We start from the raw sequence: 23,348 nt of genomic DNA on the forward strand, positions 1-23,348 counted from the left end.
TTTTGCTCTCTCTTACCTGGGAGAAGAAGCGGAGGAGAAGGAGAAAGAGGAGAAGAAAAAGGGGTAGAAGGAGAAGTCGGAGAAGAAGTAAAAAAAGAAGAAGAAGAAGTAGAAGAAGAAGAAGAAGAAGAAGAAAAAAAGAGAAGAAGAAGAAGAAGGGTGAAGAAGAAGAAGAAGGAAACTAAGCAAACCTTGAGCAAAATAATTGTCACACTCTACGCTCTTGATACACGAATCTCCACAATATTTCCTTTATCAACTGTATGTCCATGGGGCCAAGAGTATAGCAACTCTAGCTCTGGATTCATCTTATTTGTCTGAAATAAATAATTTCAAAAATATCCAAACTACAATAATTTTGTAAACAAAGGTGTTTTCAAGTCAGTGAATGGAGTAGAAAGGTTCTTCTTTTTGGCAAAAAAACAAGAACAAAATGATATCCAGATAATAGATTATTTATTCAATGAACATTCCACACAGTAGAAAGGGGATTATTTCACACAAAACCCAATATTATAATATAATTTTCATCTATAAGCTATTTTCATTCATCACAATAATAATTATTGCTCCCATTCTTTTATTCAGCTATGAAAACTGCCTGTTTCCATTGTGCTATTCCGATCTTGGAAAAGTAGGTACTCAAGTTATCATAATATTACAGAATAAACCATTATAGCAATATAGAAATCAGCAGTTTTTGTAGCTGCAGCAATGGAATATGAAAGCCTTCATTGCAATAAATGAAAATAATTTATATATGATCAACAGGAGAGGTAAAAAAGACAGCTCTATTCTGGATTAATGGAAGTGAGATTCCAAGAGAAATATAGAGCATCACAATAGTTATTTGTGCAACTAGTGCGCAAAGTGACAGTTTGCTGCACCGAAAGAAACGTTTATGGTTTCTTGAGTGCAGCAGAGGAACTTTGCGCACGTATTTCACATTAATTTTTTCCTACAGTTACCATTGAATATGAAAAGTGGGTAATTATGGGTAAAATTGCCTGAAATGCATCAAATGTTTTTCTGTGTAATTTTATTATTGATAAAAACCTTAATCCTAAAATCCTAAAGTCCTCGTTGTCCTTGGTTATAATATATAATGAATAATAATTAGCGCGTTGTGCTTGGTTGCACCTCTGCTCACTATAGCAGCCACAGCAGTCACTGTTACCAACTTTATTTTGATTTTGCTGCACTGTTGCTCCATATAACCTACTAAGTATTTTGCGTTGCCATGTTGCAAATCTGGAGTGCAGAAAAATTTTTCTCGCACTAGAGCGGAAAAGTGATTCTTTGCGTTCTGTAATCAGTGCAGCAATGGCCACTTTTCAACGTAACTGTAGGAAAACAAACAAACAACTCCCACATTGGATCTTTCAATAATAATTTGGTTCCAATAAAACATTGTAGCGCGCGTGTGAAACATTACTGCACGCTCTTGAATGCCGCAGCAACATCTTGTACTGAATAGGGGCTCTTTGTACTATCGTGTTGAAGGACTGTTACCTGTAAAAAATAAAAATGCAGAACAGTTGCTTTATCAATACTCCGCAATAGACAATAAATACAAGAATTAACGATAGATTGATAAAATGCAAATCACAAAAAAATGATGAGAAATATTGACAAGAATTCATTATTCTGTATTTTGTTCAGTCCAATGATATTATTATAGTAAAATCCACGTTATGATGATTGCTTTGATTAGCATTGATGATCTCATCTTTGTCTATCGTTCAACAAAGCAGGTAACCCTTTTTCTCATTCCTGCAAAGTTGCCAAATCATTCTTTGACAATGTGGAAATATAATTAATTGACAAAATATTAATTTAGATTAAGAAATGTACTATTGAATAATTTGAAGATATATTTAATCGACTAATAGAATGATATGATAAACTATTTCCAACAAGAATGAACTGTTGATATTACATCACAGAATTATTATCTCTTACCACTACTGAATAGCAACAGGACCTCCTATATACTACTGAACCTGAGCCTAGAAAAAAATGGCCGCTATATGTGGTGGTCTTATAGAAATTCCTACTATAAAGAAAAAATCACCAATCACCTGTTAGAGAGCGTCTCAGTTTGTCTAAATTTCAGTTCTCTAGTTCCCGTTTAAAATATCAATGCCAGCCACCACATTTATGGCGGCCATTTTTTGTAGGCGCAGGTCCGGTATATAGGAAGTCCTGATAGCAACCGATATAAAAAAATTCCAATCAAGGCCTTCATTTTGATTAGGTGTACATCATTTTTCAATGATGACTAATATTTACGTTATCTCCGTCATCAATATAGTTATTCAGCTGGATGTAACAAAGAGTTTGAGACCATTTGCAAATCTTCTACGCCCCGTTCCGGAAAGCCAATTTTCTGACTCCAGCTGTTTAAAGTCTAGAGCTCATCTGAATCCCGAGCTCGGAAACCGGCCCTAAATACTGCAGTTTGATAGATTTTGAGAGCTACTACTGTACAAGTACCAGAGCTGTAAGGCCAACTATGGAAATTCTGAAGAGAGCTGTAGCAGGGAAGCAGTATCCCGCTATACTGGATATGGGAGAGCAAAGGGCTGAACTCACAGAGAGGGTACATCACTGAAGAATGCTTTTTTCTGGGTTTATCGAAATGATCCTGATCAAACCCGAATGTGGGTCTAATCCTAGCCTGTTTGATTCAAATTCTTCATTCAGTTTTAGTTGATTCACAGATGTGGTACCTATTGATTCAAAATGAATGATAAATTGATTCACAAGTAATTAATAGAATCAAACATTAATTTATAGTCTAATCATCTTCAATAGTTATTTGTGCAACTAGAGCGCAAAGTGACAGTTTGCTGCACCGAAAGAACGTTCACGCCCGAGCCGTAGGCGAGGCGGAATGGCTTCTTGAGTGCAGCAGAGGAACTTTGCGCACGTATTTCACATTAAATTTTTCCTACAGTTACCATTGAATATGAAAAGTGGGTAATTATGGATAAAATGATGGCTGAAATCCATCAAATGTTTGTGTGTGTGATGCTGTTATTAATAACATGTACCAAAAATTTATTAATTACTTAATTTTATTTTATTTATTTTATTTTCTCCTTATTTGGACATAACTTTGAATATCCATTTATAAAAAATTTCTAGTTAATAATTTTGATTTGTTGGATTGGTACAACTGGACGAAGCCTTGTCGGTTGACCAGCCAGCGATTTCCTCTTCTTCTTGTTCTAAAAGGCCTAGCTGTGGCATCTCAAAATGTAGCATGTGATTTGAATTATGAAATATCTAAATTTGTTTTACTACAAAATTTTCCTTTTAAATTATGCTGAAGTAGCATAAAATGTAAATCTACAATGCCTGATTGAATTTTATATTTGAATAACCCCAGTTGGGTAAGTTATACTTGTAACTGTCTCTATGTTGTAGGTTATTCTGCTATTCTATCGAAAATCTCATATTTGCCTAGGTTCTTTCTTTGCCTTCTTTTGTTCCAAACAGGTTTTTTTTATTTTACCATTAATTTTGAATGACCGGACAAATATAATACCAGGATAAATACAGGATGAAGGAGACTACACATTTTCCATAAACTCAAGCAAATTCAACCAAATATATTTGGAATTCCAGTACAGTATGAAAGTTAATTTACAATTCGAAGTGGGGTAAGCAGAACACTTGTTTTACAATTCGGCTTCTAATTCAACCAAGTCCATCGAATTTTATGAGTTTCAAACTTCGTTAATTGTCGCTTATCTACGATTCCACATCACACTGAAGCTTCAGTTGTAGGCCTACCGGGTTACTAACATAGATTTAATAATCAAAACTTGTAAACTGAATATTTTGTAACTTCAGAAATGAAATTGATTTTAATGTTGAAAATATAAGATTCAATCGGACTTGGCTTAAATTTTATTTCAACCAGGATTGCCAAAATATTCACTGGCCCTCATGACCAGCATTGCTTCCTACTTGTTAGGCAGTCTTATTTGAGATTACTCAAATAGGGTTGATTACAAACAATCTCAATTCATTTAAAAATTGATAATCCAATTGAAGTTGAAAACTTTCAGCCAAAGTTCTCATTTTTATTCATTCAAAAAATACAGATAAATTAAAAAATTCGCATTCAAAATTCACGCCAAAAGCTGGTTTGGATGACTGCAAAATGGCTGAAACGACAAGCGCGCGACCTAGCGGGAAGAATCGTACCTAACTTCATTCTTTCATGCAGCTAAAAACAGTATTCAGATATTCAGAATTATGATTAACTAGAATTACCGAAAAATACTATAGGTAAACTGAAAAATATTTATAAAATAACATAGACAACAGAAAATATTTTACTGTAGTATATTCTAATGTTATTTTATTAGTTTTATTGACATGGATTTCGAACGGTAATTATTTACCTGAAAATTCGAATTTCAAAATGTGTGTTTCTCACTGCTTGGAGTTGAAATAATTATTACTGCATGAAAATAAACATTATTTATTTTAAATGATGAGAAGTTATTATTTAATTATGATTTAGATAAACATTATTCTTGTTTTGGATTTCTAGATTGGGATTTTATCATAAATGTAGGGTAACCATTGAAATGATTCTCATCTAAATCTAACCACAGTCATTGTTACCAACTTAATTTTTGTTTTCATGCACTAATCCTCCATATAACCCAACAACTATTTTGTGTTGCCATGTTGCAAATCTGGAGTGCAGAAAAATGTTTTCCCGCACTAAAGCGGAAAAGTGATACTTTGCGTTCTGTAATCAGTGCAGGAATGGCCACTTTTCAAGGTAGGAAAAGAAACATTCATTAAAATATGTGTCTTGGAATGCTGTTCTGAGATAATCACTTCACTCACGGAAACTGCTAATTTGAAGTAGAAATTTCTAAAATCAATCTATGTAACAGATGTTTTATTATTGGAATTGGAAAATATCTACCAGGTGATTGCATTTCATTGTTTAAATTTTCCATGCGGTTCGCTTCACGGCAAGATGCACGGCAGATTGCGCAGTTCGCTGTGCTGTTCGAGGTTCGGTTTGGCAAGTGTGAACATACTTCAAGAAATTGAACTCGAGAAAGTGTGACGTCATGCCAAATAAAATTTACGCTAAGCGTTGAAAGTAGATAGTGCATTTGGCCCTTGAGGCTCAACTCACACTTACGCGACTCAGGTCGTGAAGAGACTCGACTCTAGTCGAGAGAATGTGTATTCAAATGGTGACAGTCGCGGAGACTAAAATCGACTAGTCTGAGTGTTACCATTTTTTGGAAACACTCTCACTTTGGAAACACTAGAGTCGAGTCTCTTCTCGACCTGAATCGCATAAGTGTGAGTTGAGCCTAAACAGCTCTGAACAGATGACAAGCGTCAGTGGCTGATTTTTCACATACCATTATGAATTTCATGCCAAATATGTTGAGGCGAATATTGAATACTCACCTGTTTACCATTTTTGAAGAAAAAAAATGCAGGAGCTCCTTTGTTCAGGAAATGTTTATCGAAAGAAGTTTGTGGTTGACCGCGATCTCGATCACCTTCCAATCCATAGTAGCATTTGACAGTTTTGTAATAATCGCAATAAACCTATGCATGGAAAAAATCAAAGTTAAGGTAATTGTCTAACAAGCCAAGTTTTAGAATACGATAATCCACATGGATTGTCAAGGTCAGGGAAGCCTAACAAAACTCAACCAACCTGATATCATGAACTGCATCGCTGCAACCCTGTCACCCTAATGTCATCAAGCAAATTGCTACAGTTTCGAGCTGGAATTTACATGTTGATTTTCACTTTCCTTGCACTATTATCATAGGTGAGGAGAGTATTGCTTTCCGGAAAAAATCTCTACCTTAAATAGTTATTGATTAGCTCTATCAACTGCCACAAGTCTCATATCTGTAAAATTTCAGGAGCTCCGCCCCATCTATGCAAAGTTTGATTTTGGATACCAGGATCAGATACAATTTGGACAGAAAACTTTAGATGAAAAAGATTGGGCATGAGAATCTCTACAATAAATGTTCAGTTACATTTTCACCTAAAATTGAAAATAAGCTCGAGATTCGTGAAAATGTGATTATCCAATCGCAAACTGTTGATTCCATTAAATCTTCCACTATTAAGAGATAGCAGACCTCGTGTGTCTCCAGCGTTATTATCCTGTCACTAGCTCGCTCAGATCTTTGAATAGTAGACTTAAGATGCGCGTGAACACTAGGGTCAGGTGATCAATTTTCAGAATGGCAAGTAAAGTTGTGTGAGTGCGCCACACCAGATATTTTTATAGGTAATATGATGATTCGAGTTCCATCCCATGCATTTATCTAGGTGTTGAATATTCGTGAATCTGGATAGGTAATTGTGTTGTATACATGCAAACAGACCTCTCTTGTTTTCTTTTATACAGGAATTTCAACAGATAAGCATGTCATCCGAACGTTCCTTTTGTCAGGGTAACTCCGAGGCCATTATAGAATATTGTCAATCAAGGCATTCGATAAGCTGCCTGTTAGTGTGACAAATATGGATCAAGCCCATCTAAAAACACAATAGTCCAGTCAATATAGAAATGAGAAAGAGGGTGTGCTTACAATTTATATTGTAGTTCTGATTTTTCAATATATTATTCGGGTACATAAGAGAAGTCCAGAACCAATTTCTTCATGCAAAATTTCCTTGTGCTAGAGTGGCCCAAAAACCTCGTATTTTCGGCTCATTTTCCAGTTTTCAGCTATTTCTGCCAAATCTCGTAATCGGACAGAAAAATTTGCTCACGCCTTTTTTCTAGATTATGAAATTCTGAATGAAATGAGATCATTCTGAACTCTATATCTGCAATGTGTACTGAGTTATGATTTTTCAAAAATGAGTGAAATTTGAAGAAAAAAACAAATTTGATGAATTTTAGGTTTTGTTCAACAATATCTCCTGATTGTTACCATTTAGATGTATGATTCAAAATTCCTTTGAGCGTATTTTTGTGCTCTACAATCTGAGATCAGGTAGAGTGCTCTATCTCATATAGATTTCCAGGTACACCTGACAACAATGCTCCTTGTATTGTGAAAAACACCTTATTTTCAGCTTTAACCATCATCACCAACTACATAATCTTCACATTGATATTTCGCACAATAACATGAGTTCATGAGATTATGTTCTATGAGAATCACCCGTTTGATGCAGGACTTTGTCCTGGAGTACTCACCTCCAGCTTTTTCACGTCTTCATCTTTGTTATAATCACAAACAAGCATCAAGCAATACGAGCCACCTCTCCTCATCATGGATTCAAAATCGGCCTGTAACAGGTGTAATGAAAACTTGTGTGGAGTTCTTGAACAAGGTGCAGAGAAGTATAATTATCCAATGCTATTTCTACTTTCCTTGCCCTATTAACATTGATATAAGGAGAGTATATTGCTTACATAATGTGTGTGTGTGTGTGTGTGTGTGTATGTGTGTGTGTGTGTGTGTGTGTGTGTGTTGTGTGTGTGGTGTGTGTGTGTGTGTGTGTGTGTGTGTGTGTTGTGTGTGTGTGTGTGGTGTGTGTGGTGTGTGTGTGTGTGTGTGTGTGTGTGGTGTGTGTGTGTGTTGTGTGTGTGGTGTGTGTGTGTGTGGTGTGTGTGTGTGTGTGTGTGTGTGTGTGTGTATGAGTATATGTGCATCTGTGTATGAGTATATGTGCATCTGTGTACACGATATCTCATCTCCCAATTATTAACAGAATGAGAAATTTGAAACTCAAGGTCCTTACAGTATAAGGATCCGACACGGACAATTTCGATCAAATGCGATTCAAGATGGCGGCAAAAATGGCAAAAATGTTGTGAAAAACAGTGTTTTTCGCGATTTTCTCGAAAACTGCTCCAATGATTTTATTTATACCTAGAAAAGTCATTGATAAGTTCTATCAACTGCCACAAGTCCCATATCTGAAAAATTCCAAGAGCTTCACCCCATCTATGCAAAGTTTGATTTTAGATCTCCAATTATCAGGCTTCAGATACAATTTGAACAAAAAATTTCAAGTGGGAAAGGTTCAGCATGAAAATCTCTAAAATTAATGTTCAGTAACATTTTCTAATTGAACTAATTCGTGAGATACGAACGATAAAATCTATCTTTGTGTTTTGTTATATTTGTGGTAATTAATCGAGTGATACGGGCAATAAGGATTGTTTCCTTTTTTCATTATAATTTGTTGAACTTATTCTTGAAGTATGAACGATAGAACTTGTTATTTGTGATTTGTTATATCATGTTGAGAGTACTAGTGTGAGGCGGGCGATAGAGATTGTCTGTGGTTTTTTGTTTTATTCTGTGTAACTTAATCGTGTGATTATTTTGAGAGAACAACTTGATTCGTAGGAACAACGTATTCGTGTGACTCTAACCCAAATCCAGAAGCCAAGATGCGGTTTTGGACCCTAATGAAAGTGACCCCCAGAATTATTATCACGGGTGAGTGAGCTTATTCTGGCCACTCTAATCGATTTAATATTTGATCGAACCTTCTCTTTAAATTGTTAAAAATTACTTCTATCATAGACTATTTGGCGGCTGGAGTAAGAGATAGGTTGTACTGTGCTATTATCATTAAGTATTATTCAATTGTTACAAGTTGATAATTACTCTGAATGTTATTTACTGGAAATGCTAGGGTTTCTATGGCGTTTTATTAGGATTTGAATTGGATGAGAGTTGCGAAGAATTTTATGTTCCAACGTTGACAACAAATTGGACATTCTTGCAAACTATTGAGGGATACCTAATATCGATTTATTCAATTTCTTTCGTGAATTAAATCTATTTCTTTTCAACAGTCGTTATGTTTCTCCAGTCGCCATGTTTCTCCAGTCGCCCTGTTCTTACTAAATTAAGGCATGCTAGATATATAAGAGGGAGAGTCGAACAGTTCTGCTGTGGTCTGCGTCTCCTGGAGGAGTTTGGGCCTCTTTCTCATTGGGGTTGAGATTTCAACCCACTTAAGCTCAGAGGGCCTCTTCCAGGGTCATACAGGCAGGACTGAGCCGACCTCCTACATAGGTTTAAGTTATTGCCCAAACTGGTTGGGCCCGCTACCAGACCTACCCACCAGTTCGGTTACAGTCTGTGAAATGAATCAATAAATAATTATCTCTAGCCCCCCTATCAAAATATCTGGTCAGAAACCATCCCCAATATCCACACAACATATTCCCAAAGTTTCATGCCGTTCTGTCAAGTAGTTTTCGAGTCTATAGGGAACAAACAAACAAGCAAACACACAAACAGACATTCATTCATATATGGATTATTGAAGTGGTTGAAACTCTAAATATCAGCATGTAACTGTCAAACTAGATTCAATCTATTGGTGCTTCAATAGACCCTTGTGGATCACAGATTATAATACCTGCTCGTATTCATTATTATGAAAGTCCACTCACCCATGACTTGGATTGCTGTATTCCTCCTTCTGTAATGCTATGGAGGAACTGCAAAAATAAATTTTCACCATTCAGTGTACAGAAAAAAGATTAATCAACTCTTTCCAAATTCTTAGAAGTGAAGACTTGACCTGATGTTCGGAGAATGTGACTATTTATCAGAAAAATGTGAAAAAAATAATATTGGGTTGAGTCTTCTGCTGCCTTCCTATAATATATTATTATTATACAGTATAACGATTTGTTATTTTATTGATGAATAAACTTAGTCAATTTATTCATTTATCGACAACAATAATTCTTGATTCCAATTTTCCAAAGCTGGTTGAATCCCTAATTGAAAATTATAAGAGCATTCTATTGGTTATGTTTATAATTTTGATGGCTGATATTCTAGCATTAGCTCCGTATTATAGCTTGCTTGTAGAACTCCAGTATCTGGAAGTCCAGACACCAGGTACTTTTTACTGGAAAAAACTCGGAATACCCTAATTTTTTTGTGTAATAATTCTGGAGTATTGGACATCATAAATACAAAAAATTACCCTCTAGCCCTAGAGCTTTTTACAGAATGCCCCAAAACCCACGGATTTTCGGTTCCTTCCCAGTTCTTGATATTTTTGCCGGATTGAGCCATCGGAAAGAGTAATCCACTCTTGCCTTTCCCTTGGACAATGAAATGGAATGATTGGGAGCTGTTAAACTCCATTAAATGCCGAGTTACTATCTTTTTAAAAAATGAGCATATTTTTCTAGAAAAATTTGAATTTGGAGAAAATTCTGGTTTTAATCAACTATATATTTCGATTACAACCATTCAAATTTATGATTCAAAATCTCTGTGGGCGTAATTTCGTGCTCTACAACCTGGAACTGGGTGGATCGTTTCATCTCAGATAGATTTCCAGATATACCCGATAATAATGTACTTCATATTTTTTGAAAAACACCGTTTCCCAGCTTCAACCCCTATCATCAACTTCATTTTTCTCTTATTCAGAATCCGCACAATAGTTGACAGAACATAGTGAGGTCTATGTTCTAACTCGGATTTTCTTTTGTCTGCCTGTATGTATGTAACGCAATCATGACCAAACGCGTTGATAGAATTCGTCTGGCTGGCCGCTACGGCTTCGTATAAAAGAGCGCTGCTATCCAGAGATTGTCAGTTTGGTGTAAGGGTAAGCATTTCTGACCGGCAATTAGGAGGTACTGGGTTCCATTCCGGGGGCTGACAAATAATTTTTGAATGGTAGCGCTCATCGAATTTCAATCTAGCTGTTTACCCTGTTGTCAATATATGCAGTAGCAGAAGTCTTCAGGGTGGATTACAACATTCAATTTGGATTTCAGTTCAATTATAATTGATAGAATTCTATGAGATTTCACAGGAATATTCCTTCTTCAACTGCGCATCGATCTATACACAAGGTTTTTGAAATTTTTCTTCTCAAGGATAATATGAAAAGAGAAGGAATTCCTCCATACTCCGATATCACTATTATATCATCTACTCTGAAGATAGGATCAATCAGACTATAGGATTATCCATAATCAATAAGCTGACAAGTGGATACACAGATGTCTGTTGAAGCTGTGTCTACTTTTACTAGTAGTTCTATGAACAGTAGACCTCGCGCAGTTGAAAACCACAGCCTTTTCTAATACTGTCCATCAGAGTGAATTATGTCATGTCCTGACGTATCGGTGTCGGTGTAGTTAAAGTATATATAACTTTACAATTGAAAAATAAAACAAAAGAAAATAATATCGCACCTCATTGAATATTCACAACGATTCAGTATAACTGATAAGATCAGAAGAGAACGTTATTTGAGTTAGATTCAGGGAAGGGGTTGAAAAAGGGGTGTGAAGAATATGTATATACAAAGAAAGAAGAAACGATTGAGAAAATAGAGAGTTAGTAAAACTCAAAAAAAATAATTCAATTATCAGTTGAGCAGCATAATTTCTCACAAGTTTTTTTGGAAGTATTATAGCGGTCATTGAACAGCGGGGGGTCAAGGAGTGGGTTTGGTCTATTGTTCTATTTAGGTAGGAATTGTAATGGTGAGCGGTTCTCACAAACGGTATTTGAAATATCATATTAAGTCTTGGTCTATTGCATGGAACATGGAAAAATTGATTAAATCTGGCAGGAATATATTATTATTTTGGAATTTTGGATTGCATATAATAACATTTATGCTGTAATGGATCTTCTAGTTTCTAATTTTAGACTTAAAATGTTGACCTCGCAGTTTCAATGGAAAAAGCTGTAACCGCCCTTGATGGGGGTTTAAGATATCTACTTCAAGGAAGTCATGGGAACTGGATGGACAACAACATTGTATTACCTGAAGAATTTCTCATTTATTATGTCAATTACTTGAAATTCAAAGAACGAAATATGCAGTACATTTTATCAAAATATTATTCCCACAAAAACTACCTGCCAATAATATTCTGCTAACTAGAAATTTTACCACAACAAGAATTTTACTAATTAGGGTCTCGGCCGGTGAAAATGTTTATTAGGAGCTAGAATTTTGGCACATACCCACAGCTATCACTCCCACCGTAATCCCAAACCACAGGACTCTCACGTATATCATAATGCCGGAAAAATAACTTAACTTTTTGCAATACGGTATGGATTTCATCAGATATCAGTATGGCTTCAGCCGTGATTGAGAAGTGCTGCAGTAGAGCTCTGTTATCTAAAACTGATTTGATAGTGCCGTTTTGTTTTCGTTCAAACGATCTAGTAGTGAGATTTCAAGTTGTGGAATTATTAGCAAGTACAATCTTAAAGTGTTCGTCCTGTCCACGTAAAGTGACTTCGTTGAAGATTTTTACTTCGTTACTGAACATAAAAATGCCGTGTGGTGTTTGCCGTAAGTCTTTGAGGAGCGAGAGCACTCCTCTAATCAGTTGTGGAATTTGCAATGTTTCGTTCCATTGTAAGTGCGTCAATATCAAGGAATCTGACATCAAGTTTCTGGAAGATTCGGATAACGTGTGGAAGTGCCCTACTTGTCTTGACGCACGAAGGAAGAGTGTAGTGCTCAACTCACCTATCAAAACATCTAAGGAGGAGATTACCCTGTCTTCCATTATGAAAAAGCTCAGCGATATGGAGGAGCAATCGAAGCAACTGGAGAAGGATCTAGGAGGATCCATCAATTTCTGCCACAGCGATGTTGAAAGCATATTAAAAAAAAATCGAGGTACAGGACAGCAAATTGAACTTATATTTACAAAAAATAGACAAACAAAACGATGAAATGGCTTTATTGAAAAACCAAAATCTTAGACTTCAAAACAAGTATGCGATTTAGAACAATATTCGAGAGTAAACTGTGTCGAAATTCAAGGAATTCCAACTGAAGCGAATGAGGACGTGAAAAGCCTGGTGTTAGCAGTGAGCAAAGCGTTGGATCATCCCATCGACGAGAAGCTGATCGACAACTGTCACCGAATTTCATCCAAAGACAGAGACAGACCGCCTGCAATTATAGCCAAATTCGTGAGGCGTTTCGACAAGGAGGCCCTGCTGCAAAAAAAAGAATAAAGAGGGACTTCTCTACGCGACACCTTGGGCATCAGCAGATCTCTCCAATCTACCTGAACGAGAGCTCATGTCCTGAAAGAAGACGTCTCCTAGCTTTGGCGAAAAAGGCTGAAGGTGAGGGAAATTTCAAGTACTTGTGGGTGCGAAATGGCAAGGTGCTAGCTAGGCGCACGGATGGACAACCTGTATTTGTCATAGAGACCGTCCAGGACTTAAACAAGTTAGTTGACACGTCCAAGTAGTACATATATTGTTAATAATAATAATAATAATGGTTTTCCCTATTTCTTTTATTCTATTATTATTATTCTTTTATTTTTCCATGAACGTGAATTTAAGACTATGATATTCTTAATTTTTTTTTAATCTCAGTTACTTGCTCTTAACGATGTACATTTATTTATTTATTTATTTGTAATCATAAACAAAAAAGACCTTGACCAAAAAACCATGGATTTCATTACTAAAAACAACATAGAACAACTCAAATCAGACCCAACAAATCACAATCACATTCCGTTCAACTCAACCCTAGCATCCTTTGATATAACAAACATGTACACCAACATTCCAATCGATGAAACTATATCCATAATCAGAGACCTCCTTACAAAAAGTAACTTACCAGTAGAAAAAACTGATGAAATTATTGAAATCCTACAGACAATAACCAAACAAAACTATTTCACTTATGACAATAAGTTCTATCTACAAGATGAAGGTTTACCCATGGGGTCACCAATTAGTAGCTTACTTGCAGAAATATACATTCAAAACTTTGAAAACAAACACATCCTCAATAGTGAAATATCAAAGAAGATAGTTTTCTGGTATAGATACGTAGATGATGTCCTAATTCTCTTTAAGGAAACCAGAGACAATGTGAAGTTCTCCGTGAACACATCAACAAGTTCAACAACAAAATACAATTCACTTCTGAATATGAACAAAACAACTCTTTAAACTTCCTCGACCTATCAATCACAAAAAATCCAGACCGAAAACTCAGCTTTAACATTTACAGGAAACCAACCACAACAGACACACTAATCCACAACTCCTCCAACCACCCAACACAGCACAACATGCAGCATTCAGATCCATGCTCTATAGACTCAACAAAATACCCTTATCACCAGAAAACTACAAAATGAGCTCAACACAATAAAATACCTAGCACAGAATAATGGATATGACCCAAACATAATAGATAAACTAAACAAAAAAACAAAAGCAAAATCATATAAACAAGAAACCAATCCAACAAATGAGAGAAAACACTTCCTAGCACTAACATATATCAATAGTCAATCTGATAAAATTGCCAGAATTTTTAAAAAAGCAGGCTACAAGGTGGCTTTCAAAACCAAAAATTAGCTGATGGCCACCCTCACCCCCAAAACCACCGACAACACCGACAAACACAACCTCCCTGGGTATATAGATAAAATGTAGCGATTGTGAAAAATTCTATATTGGCAGAAGTGGACGATCATTCAAACTTAGATTTAAAGAACATATCAACACACTTAAAACCAAAACAGAATCAGCTTTTGCAACACATTTAAATGAAACCGGCACACCTACAAAACATAGATACCAACCTTACAATATTGAAAGTAATAAGAAATGGACATGAATTAAATACAACAGAACAGTTTGAAATTTATAAAGCCACCATCCTAGACAGTAACAACATACTAAATGAACAGCTGAATTTCAAATCCAACAAACTTTTTGATCACATAATGAACACCACAAATCTTCCTAACCATCAAAACATTTCCGGTCTACACTGTTGAAAATGGTCGCCAGGCGATTGAAAGTACTCCAGTCAGTAAGTAAAAGTTTTTAATATTTACTTAATAATCGACTGCATGTCGTGTTCAAATACATAGAAAAAGTGTGTTTATACAAATCAGCTCGGAATGGATCAAGAAATCATCACCTTTGATTCTGCCAGACAAGCATGATCCTCAACTACAGATCAACAATGTTTAAGGTTAGGAAGAAACAACTCCACATTAAATTTAACAAAACATGTCTCAACTCAAATCTCACTCCAAAGTATGCCAAAATCAAAATTAAAAATGATTCCAGACCTGCTAAAATTGCCAAAACCAAAGCTGAAAAGATAATGATCGAAGAAAACATTAAAGACCTAAACAAACAGAAAGAACTGCTCAACTCCAAACTTTTGAAACTACACCTAGAAATCTCTAACACTTATGTACATGACTTCTTTCAAGAATTAGCCATCACAACCCATCACTGGATTAAACAAAAAACCAAAAAAATAGAAGAGACACACAATAAGAAAATTGCTAACCTAACCCCTCCACACACAGCCATTGAATCCAACCATGAATTCTACAAAAGAACTGTAAACCTAACAAATACAGAATTCGCAAAGAAAGAACTTGATATTCTTGACAAAGGCCTCAAACACAACCTATCCTACAAATGCAATAATGGCACATTGAAACAGATAGTTATTGAAACAGAGACATCCATACATCATACTGAATCACATATCAAGATGAACTAAGACATGAAACATTAAAAGTAATCAAAAGCAACAAAACACAAACCAAAAACTCCCTCAACAATGAAGCCCAAATAATAAGAGATTTGCAGAATAAAGCAAATGATAACAACTTGAAATTTGTCAAAGCAGATAAGGGGAACACCACCGGAATCATAAACAAAAAAGACCTTGACCAAAAAACCATGGATTTCATTACTAAAAACAACATAAAACAACTCAAATCAGACCCAACAAACGAATACCACATAAACATAAAGAGAACAATCAACAATGCAAAACATATAATATCTGCAACAGAAAAAAGGACACTCAAACAAATCCACCCATCAGCACCGACCCTACAAACACTCCCAAAATTACACAAACCCAACATTCCCATCCGACCCATAGTAAACTACCGCGAAGCACCAGCCTACAAACTTGCAAAACACCTAGACCATACACTTAGAAAAGTAATTGATCTAAACAACAATACACACCTCAAAAACAGTGATGAGCTTATCTCAAAACTGAAAGACAATCACATTCCGTTCAACTCAACCCTAGCATCCTTTGATATAACAAACATGTACACAACATTCCAATCGATGAACTATATCCATAATCAGAGAACTCCTTACAAAAAGTAACTTACCAGTAGAAAAAACTGATGAAATTATTGAAATCCTACAGACAATAACCAACAAAACTATTCCACTTATGACAATAAGTCTATCTACAAGATGAAGGTTTACCCATGGGGTCACCAATTAGTAGCTTACTTGCAGAATATACATTCAAAACTTTAAAAACAAACACATCCTCAATAGTGAAATATCAAAGAAGATAGTTCTCTGGTATAGATACGTAGATGATGTCTAAATTCTCTTTAAGGGAAACCAGAGACAATGTGAAGTTCTCCGTAAACACATCAACAAGTTCAACAACAAAATACAATTCACTTCTGAATATGAACAAAACAACTCTATAAACTTCCTCGACCTATCAATCACAAAAAATCCAGACCAAAAACTCAGCTTTAACATTTACAGGAAACCAACCACAACAGACACACTAATCCACAACTCCTCCAACCACCCAACACAGCACAAACATGCAGCATTCAGATCCATGCTCTCTATAGACTCAACAAAATACCCTTATCACCAGAAAACTACAAAAATGAGCTCAACACAATAAAATACCTAGCACAGAATAATGGATATGACCCAAACATAATATATAAACTAAACAAAAAACAAAAGCAAAATCATATAAGCAAGAAACCAATCCAACAAATGAGAGAAAACACTTCATAGCACTAACATATATCAATAGTCAATCTAATAAAATTGCCAGAATTTTTAAAAAAGCAGGCTACAAGGTGGCTTTCAAAACAAAAAATAAGCTGATGGCCACCCTCACCCCCAAAACCACCGACAACACCGACAAACACAACCTCCCTGGGGTATATAAGATAAAATGTAGCGATTGTGAAAAATTCTATATTGGCAGAAGTGGACGATCATTCAAACTTAGATTTAAAGAACATATCAACGCACTTAAAACCAAAACAGAATCAGCTTTTGCAACACATTTAAATGAAACCGGGCACACCTACACAAACATAGATACCAACCTTACAATATTGAAAGTAAAAAGAAATGGACATGAATTAAATACAACAGAACAGTTTGAAATTTATAAAGCCACCATCCTAGACAGTAACAACATACTAAATGAACAGCTGAATTCCAAATCCAACAAACTTTTTGATCACATAATAAACACCACAAATCTTCCTAACCATCAAAACATTTCCGGTCTACACTGTTGAAAATGGTCGCCATTCGATTGAAAGTACTCCAGTCAGTAAGTGAAAGTTTTTAATATTTACTTAATAATCGACTGCATGTCGTGTTCAAATACATAGGAAAAGTGTATTTATTCATTTATGCTACATGTGTTTTTGTGCATCTATCTTACATTTTTTAAATTTAATTTCCACCCATTTTTATAGTTTTTAATGAAAGACGGTGATAAATCTTTTCTATGTTTGCACTTGAATATCAGGAGTATGAGGGAAAATTTTGATTCATTATTACTAGAACTGAGCCTATTAGATTCACTTCCATATGTTGTTGTATTGAGCGAAATTTGGATTTATAATCACGAAATAGATTTTATTAAAATAGATGGCTATATATGTTATGCAAACTGCAACAATTCTTATAGAGCAGGGGGAGTTTCTGTTTATGTCAAGAATGAGTTAAGAGTAGATTTTGAGAAGCTCAACTTAAATTCGGCTGATGGAATTAAATTGCATTGTAATATAAACAATTTTGATATATGTCTTTTGGCATTCTATAGATTTACGGGAGTTGAAATAGACTCTTTTTTTAAACGAACTGAGCGACACTTTAGTCAAAACAGAAAATGAATTCGTTATCATCATTGGAGATATGAACATAGATTTAACAAGTCCCGCTGCTATAGTGGATAGATATAAATACATTTTGAATAGTCAAGGTTTTGATTCATACATAAACGAACCCACAAGAATAACAGACAGGTCATAATCTTGTTTGGATCATTTATTCATTCGTGCAAGCTCCAGAATACAAATCATAATGCATTTTTAAGGCGTAGTCTGTCATAATGAAATATTAGATCACTCTATGTTGGAATTATTCACTGATATTTTTGAAAATACTACTTCGAACACCATACATTATAAAAAAATTGATGAAAATAAATTTGCGAAGTTAGTTATGAACTGTGACTAGTCTGATATTTATAGATGCACCAGCGTCGATATAGCTTTTAATTATTTCATTAATAAATTAAAAGAATGTATGGATAAATCTTCGAAAGACGAAACAAGATTATCTAATAGAGTTAAATTTCGAAAGGCTTGGATGGATCACAATTTATTCAGGTAAATTCAAAATAAAAATGCTCTAGCTAAAAATTTTTCAAGGATCCCACAAATGAAAATTTAAAATTAGAATACAATACCATAGAGGAACAATACCATAAGTAGATATCCCATGGTATAGGGAATTTATGTCGCAACTTCACTGTTATCTCAAGCCGATTACTGTCGATTATTGTCAATTCTACTGTTTTGTTGGGGTGATAGTGTATGAACGGCACAATTTGAGAGACTACCAGCGTCACACAGCTGAATGGGAAAGAACTACGTGAACTATCGGCTTGGGATAACAGTAAAGTTGCGACATAAACGCCCTATACCATGGGATATCTACTTACGCTATTGTTTCTCTATGACAATACTTTGCGTAACATCTTAAAGAAAGAGATAATTGAAACGAAAGAGAAATTTTATCTCGATACCTATCACGAACTGAAAAACAATACAAAGGAGAGCTGGCGTATCGTCGACTCTCTTATCGGTATGAGGAAGAAGACCACCGATATTAAGCAAATAACAATGCTAGAGGTGAAACTATTACAATAAAGCAGAGATAGCTAATGAATTCAATAACTTTTTCACAAATTTAGTCTCAGATCATAATTCTACTACATCCGAAGCTGATTACATCATATATAACAATACATTCACTGAAAACCGACCCAGATCTTCCCTATTCTTTACGCCGACATCTCCATCTAAGATACAGAAAATAATTAATGGATTTAAAAGTAGAAAATCGCCGGGTAAAGATGGGATTACAACATCAATAATTAAAGCTGCAAAAGAGCCTCTCTCAAAAATTCTATCTTATATATAGAATTTGAGTTTTTTAACAGGGACATATCCGTGTCAACTCAAAGAGAGTGTTATAATAACCATATTTAAAGGAGGAGACACAACATTAATGAATAATTACAGACCCATAGCTTTATTATCTGTCTTTTCAAAAATTTTGGAAAAATTGTCAAGGACAGATTACAGAATTATCTTAAATCTATGAAATTTTATAGCAACAACCAATTGGGTTCAGGGCTGGGTTGAAAACGGAAGATGCTATGGAAAGGGTGATTTCTAAATTTTATATTGGTGTGAACGAGAGTGAAAAAGTCGCTGGTTTATTCTTGACATCAGGAAAGCTTTCGACTGTGTCAATCATAGAAAGTTACTGAGAAAACTGTATGATGCAGGCGTAAGGGGTGTATGTAATAGCTGGTTTGAGAGCTTTCTATCGGGACGTTCTCAGCGAGTTAATGTGGGGGGGGTTCCTTGAGTAATTCAGCTATCTTAAAAAATGGCGTGCCTCATGGGTCAGCTCTATCAAGTAAACTTTTTCTTGTTTATATCAATGACCTTTGCAATGGTAACTCAAAGGCACTCTCACTTCTTATGCCGATGATACTGCTCTATGCTACACCACAGATTCAGAACCACAACTACAAACATATATACTCGGAGACCTTAAACTAATCAATATTTGGCTCCTTTACAACTATTTACAACTAAATATCGATAAATCAAAAATACTCAGGATTGATCTGCGGCCGCAAACAATTCCTCTCTGTCTACCATTCCATAGCCCAGATTGTGATAATAGGGATAACTGTGACTGCAGACTAATCACTGAAGCAAAATCCCTTAAATACTTAGGATTAACATTGGACTCGCAATTGAACTGGAACGAACATATACAGAATCTAAAAAAACAATTAGTCATAGCATGCAGGAAATTTTACTTTTTGAGAAATCTTTGTCCTGACCATGTTTTAACCATGTTGTATCATGCACTTGTAGAGAGCAGGCTACAGTATGGCATTACAATGTGGGGAGGGGCTTACATAACAACACTCAATCCCTTAGTAGTAGGCCAGAAATTCATAATGAGAGTGATAAGTAGGAAACCAGCTCGACACCATTCCCTCATTCTATTCAGAGATAGAAATATCTTACCATTAAGGTATTATATTTTCACAAAGTGCTAGAACTATTTTACAAAGGAAGCGGCCAAGATCTCAATGAATTCATCTATGAAGTACGTCACCCAATGCTAAGTACAGGAGGGTACTTTATTCCGCCTAGTCCAAGAAAGGAAAAATTCAGGAGATTCTTTCTATATGTCGCTCCTCGTATTTTCAACCTTTTGCCTAGAGAAATGAAGGATGCATTACGCTTGAATAGATTCAGAACACTTGACCAAGAGTTGGCTATTGAAGAGGAATGAAGTGGAAACATTGTTTCAATAAATTTTATCTCAGAAGATTAATTTAGTAATTTTATTATGTATGTATGGCATGTCAACACACTAAAATTACCAGATTGCATTATTTGAGCTCAAGAGTTCAATTCAGCTAAATGTATTTCTTATATTTCATAGCTTTATCTAATTTCAGTTTTATTTGGCATTCTCTCTCATTATTGTTCAGATTTTAACTTGATAGTTTCTAGTATCTGAATCATATTTACTGGATCTGATCATATTTACTATTCATATTGAAGGCATTATATTTATAGTTTATATTAAAGTTTCTATTCATGCAGAGCTCTGCTGTTTTATTTTTGTTTAATTCTTATATTTGTTTAACACTGTATCCATACTATTCAAGAGAATAAAAAATGCATATGGATCGACCCCACACTGTAGTAACTCAGGGGTTGTTTAAAGCAATATTTTTCCACTATTTTCAGTTATACATTGTAATATATTGTAATTAAATGTTTTTTTTGGAAGAATAAATTTCAATTTTCAATTTTGATCCGCTTGGTACCTCGGTGTTCAACGACTGGAGGTTTTCCGTCCGGAAAACTTCTCCTTCTCCACGTCAGTGTGCCAGAAGGCCTAACTGCTGCTATTGGAAGAGTCGGTTCTCACGAGATTCGGCAAGCTGGTATTTGCCAGGTCTGCAGTATTCCTCTGTGAAAATATCTACAGGCTACCAAACATCCGCCTTGTCCTTGCCTCGTGGAGCCGCCTCATCCGGGAGAACTAGCAAATATCCCTGAATTGCTGGTTCCCAGAGTCGTTTGGACATAAGTTACCAGATCTTATTGTCGCTGCAAAAATACTACTTACTCACTAAATTATATATTTTCTCACTGAAGTCCAACTACGGAAATTATTATTCTAATATCAGAGTCTTTTCTCCTGAAAAAATCTTAAATCTAAAACACGAAAAAATCAATCAATAAATAAGTAATCAATACTTCCCATGTCACAAAGCTATTGGACAAAATGTATTATACTTTTGGAAATAAATATACCTCATTTACTTATTTTGAATAATCTCCAAATCATTAACGGCAGTGCTTGACGGCATTTCGGTGTGTCAACAACTAATGGCTGTTTGGGTTGTTATATAGACAATAATTTGTTGTAAACAACTATGCTACTATTATCATCAAAAGGTTACCGAGTTGAAAGTGGAGAAGAGTCTGGAGAGGATATGCAACTCCGAGTTATCAATTGCATGCCTCATCGCTTTTAATTAATAGTCCACACGACAGCTGATTTTTTACCAAGTTACATTGAGATATAAATTGCATGCGATTTATAATCCACTCGACAACTGATTCATGATGGATAATTCTTAAGTCTGATTTTCACTGTAATATTGGCGTTGAAGGAGACTTCTTTTCTTTCTGTATTATCCTTAAAATGCGAAATTTCAAGAAATCCTCATGTATACGTCGACGCGAAATTAAAAAAGGAACATACCTGTCAAATTTCAGGAGAATCTATTACTGCGTTTCGCTGTAAATGCGGAACATAAATAAAACATGAATCTTAACAAAAATATAAACTTTTTGTGTAGTAAGTTGAGAAGTTGATATCGTGGTAATTATTCATATTGAATGGAAAAGACTAAGAAATTGTCAAAAAACTCAATTTATCAGAGATTGACAATGGTGTAATAACCGAAACCGGTCTTTCTAATTATCAATAAATCAGTGGTTTTTTGAAAATTTCTTAGTCTTTTTCATTCAACAAAATATAAACATAAAGAGGAATGCAAAACCGTCGATTTGAGTCTTAGACCTCACTTCGCTCGGTCAATAAAGTCTATAGTTTCAATCAAATACGTTTAGAAGGTATTCATCTCTAAGGTCTTTGGTTTCAATATTTCGTTTTTGCAGTCATGGTATTATTATGCGTGTCCATCAGTATCAATACTCTCACATTTGAAAAAAACAATTTAATAGGTGATTAAAAATAACCGAATGAACTAAATAATGCTAAAAATTTTTGATATCATTGATAATAAAAAATTAATTACCATCAGATGGAAAGATTATCACAGAACTGGATGAATTATATCATAAATGGAATACAAATTCAAAGGTGAACAGAGTTAGTTGACATCAGTTACTTGTGGATGAGAAAACTTTGTGAGGTCTACTGTTCACAGAACTACGGAGAGATGGAACTTACAATAGTCAGTATGCCAATAGTGAAGATATGCATTGCACTTGCTCTGAGTGAAGTCTAGAGTCAAGAGGATGGAGACTAGTCTGGAGGATGAAGACTTCCAAGAGTGAAACGTTGTTGTAGAAACGTGGAGAACGACTTGACAGTAGGAGAATGGAACCTTTTTATGTGAAATCGTGACAATACACTGATTGCTTGAACCAGTGAGAAACAAATAGTTGTTAGAGCTCTACTGTATTGAATGCTTACTCCGATAAATATTGCATGCGATTGGATATATTGTTCGCAGAGTATAGAAGTATATTTTTTCAACTCCAACACACCGATTTTCGCCGACACGACAACGTCAATCGTTTGAAAATTGCAAATTTCATGTTTGAAGCTGCATAACTCAACCTGTATAGTAGCTGAGGACGCCAAATTTGGCTCCGAAATTT

The 23,348-nt window shown here is 35.2% G+C and overlaps 1 protein-coding gene across 1 annotated transcript; it reads right to left on the reverse strand.

Annotated features, from left to right (window-relative positions):
* Nucleotides 1-439: 439 nt before the first annotated feature.
* On the reverse strand, nucleotides 440-23,051 carry LOC120353101. Its single transcript, XM_039435744.1, has 5 exons — nucleotides 22,915-23,051; nucleotides 9,453-9,500; nucleotides 7,230-7,322; nucleotides 5,461-5,604; nucleotides 440-1,512 (listed from the first exon to the last, which is right to left on the reverse strand). The coding sequence occupies exons 1-5, from the start codon at nucleotides 22,945-22,947 to the stop codon at nucleotides 1,432-1,434; spliced, it is 399 nt and encodes a 132-aa protein (XP_039291678.1). The 5' UTR covers nucleotides 22,948-23,051; the 3' UTR covers nucleotides 440-1,431.
* Nucleotides 23,052-23,348: the final 297 nt, after the last annotated feature.

Source organism: Nilaparvata lugens, chromosome 9, assembly GCF_014356525.2.
Source record: "Nilaparvata lugens isolate BPH chromosome 9, ASM1435652v1, whole genome shotgun sequence".
Taxonomy (NCBI): domain Eukaryota; kingdom Metazoa; phylum Arthropoda; class Insecta; order Hemiptera; family Delphacidae; genus Nilaparvata; species Nilaparvata lugens.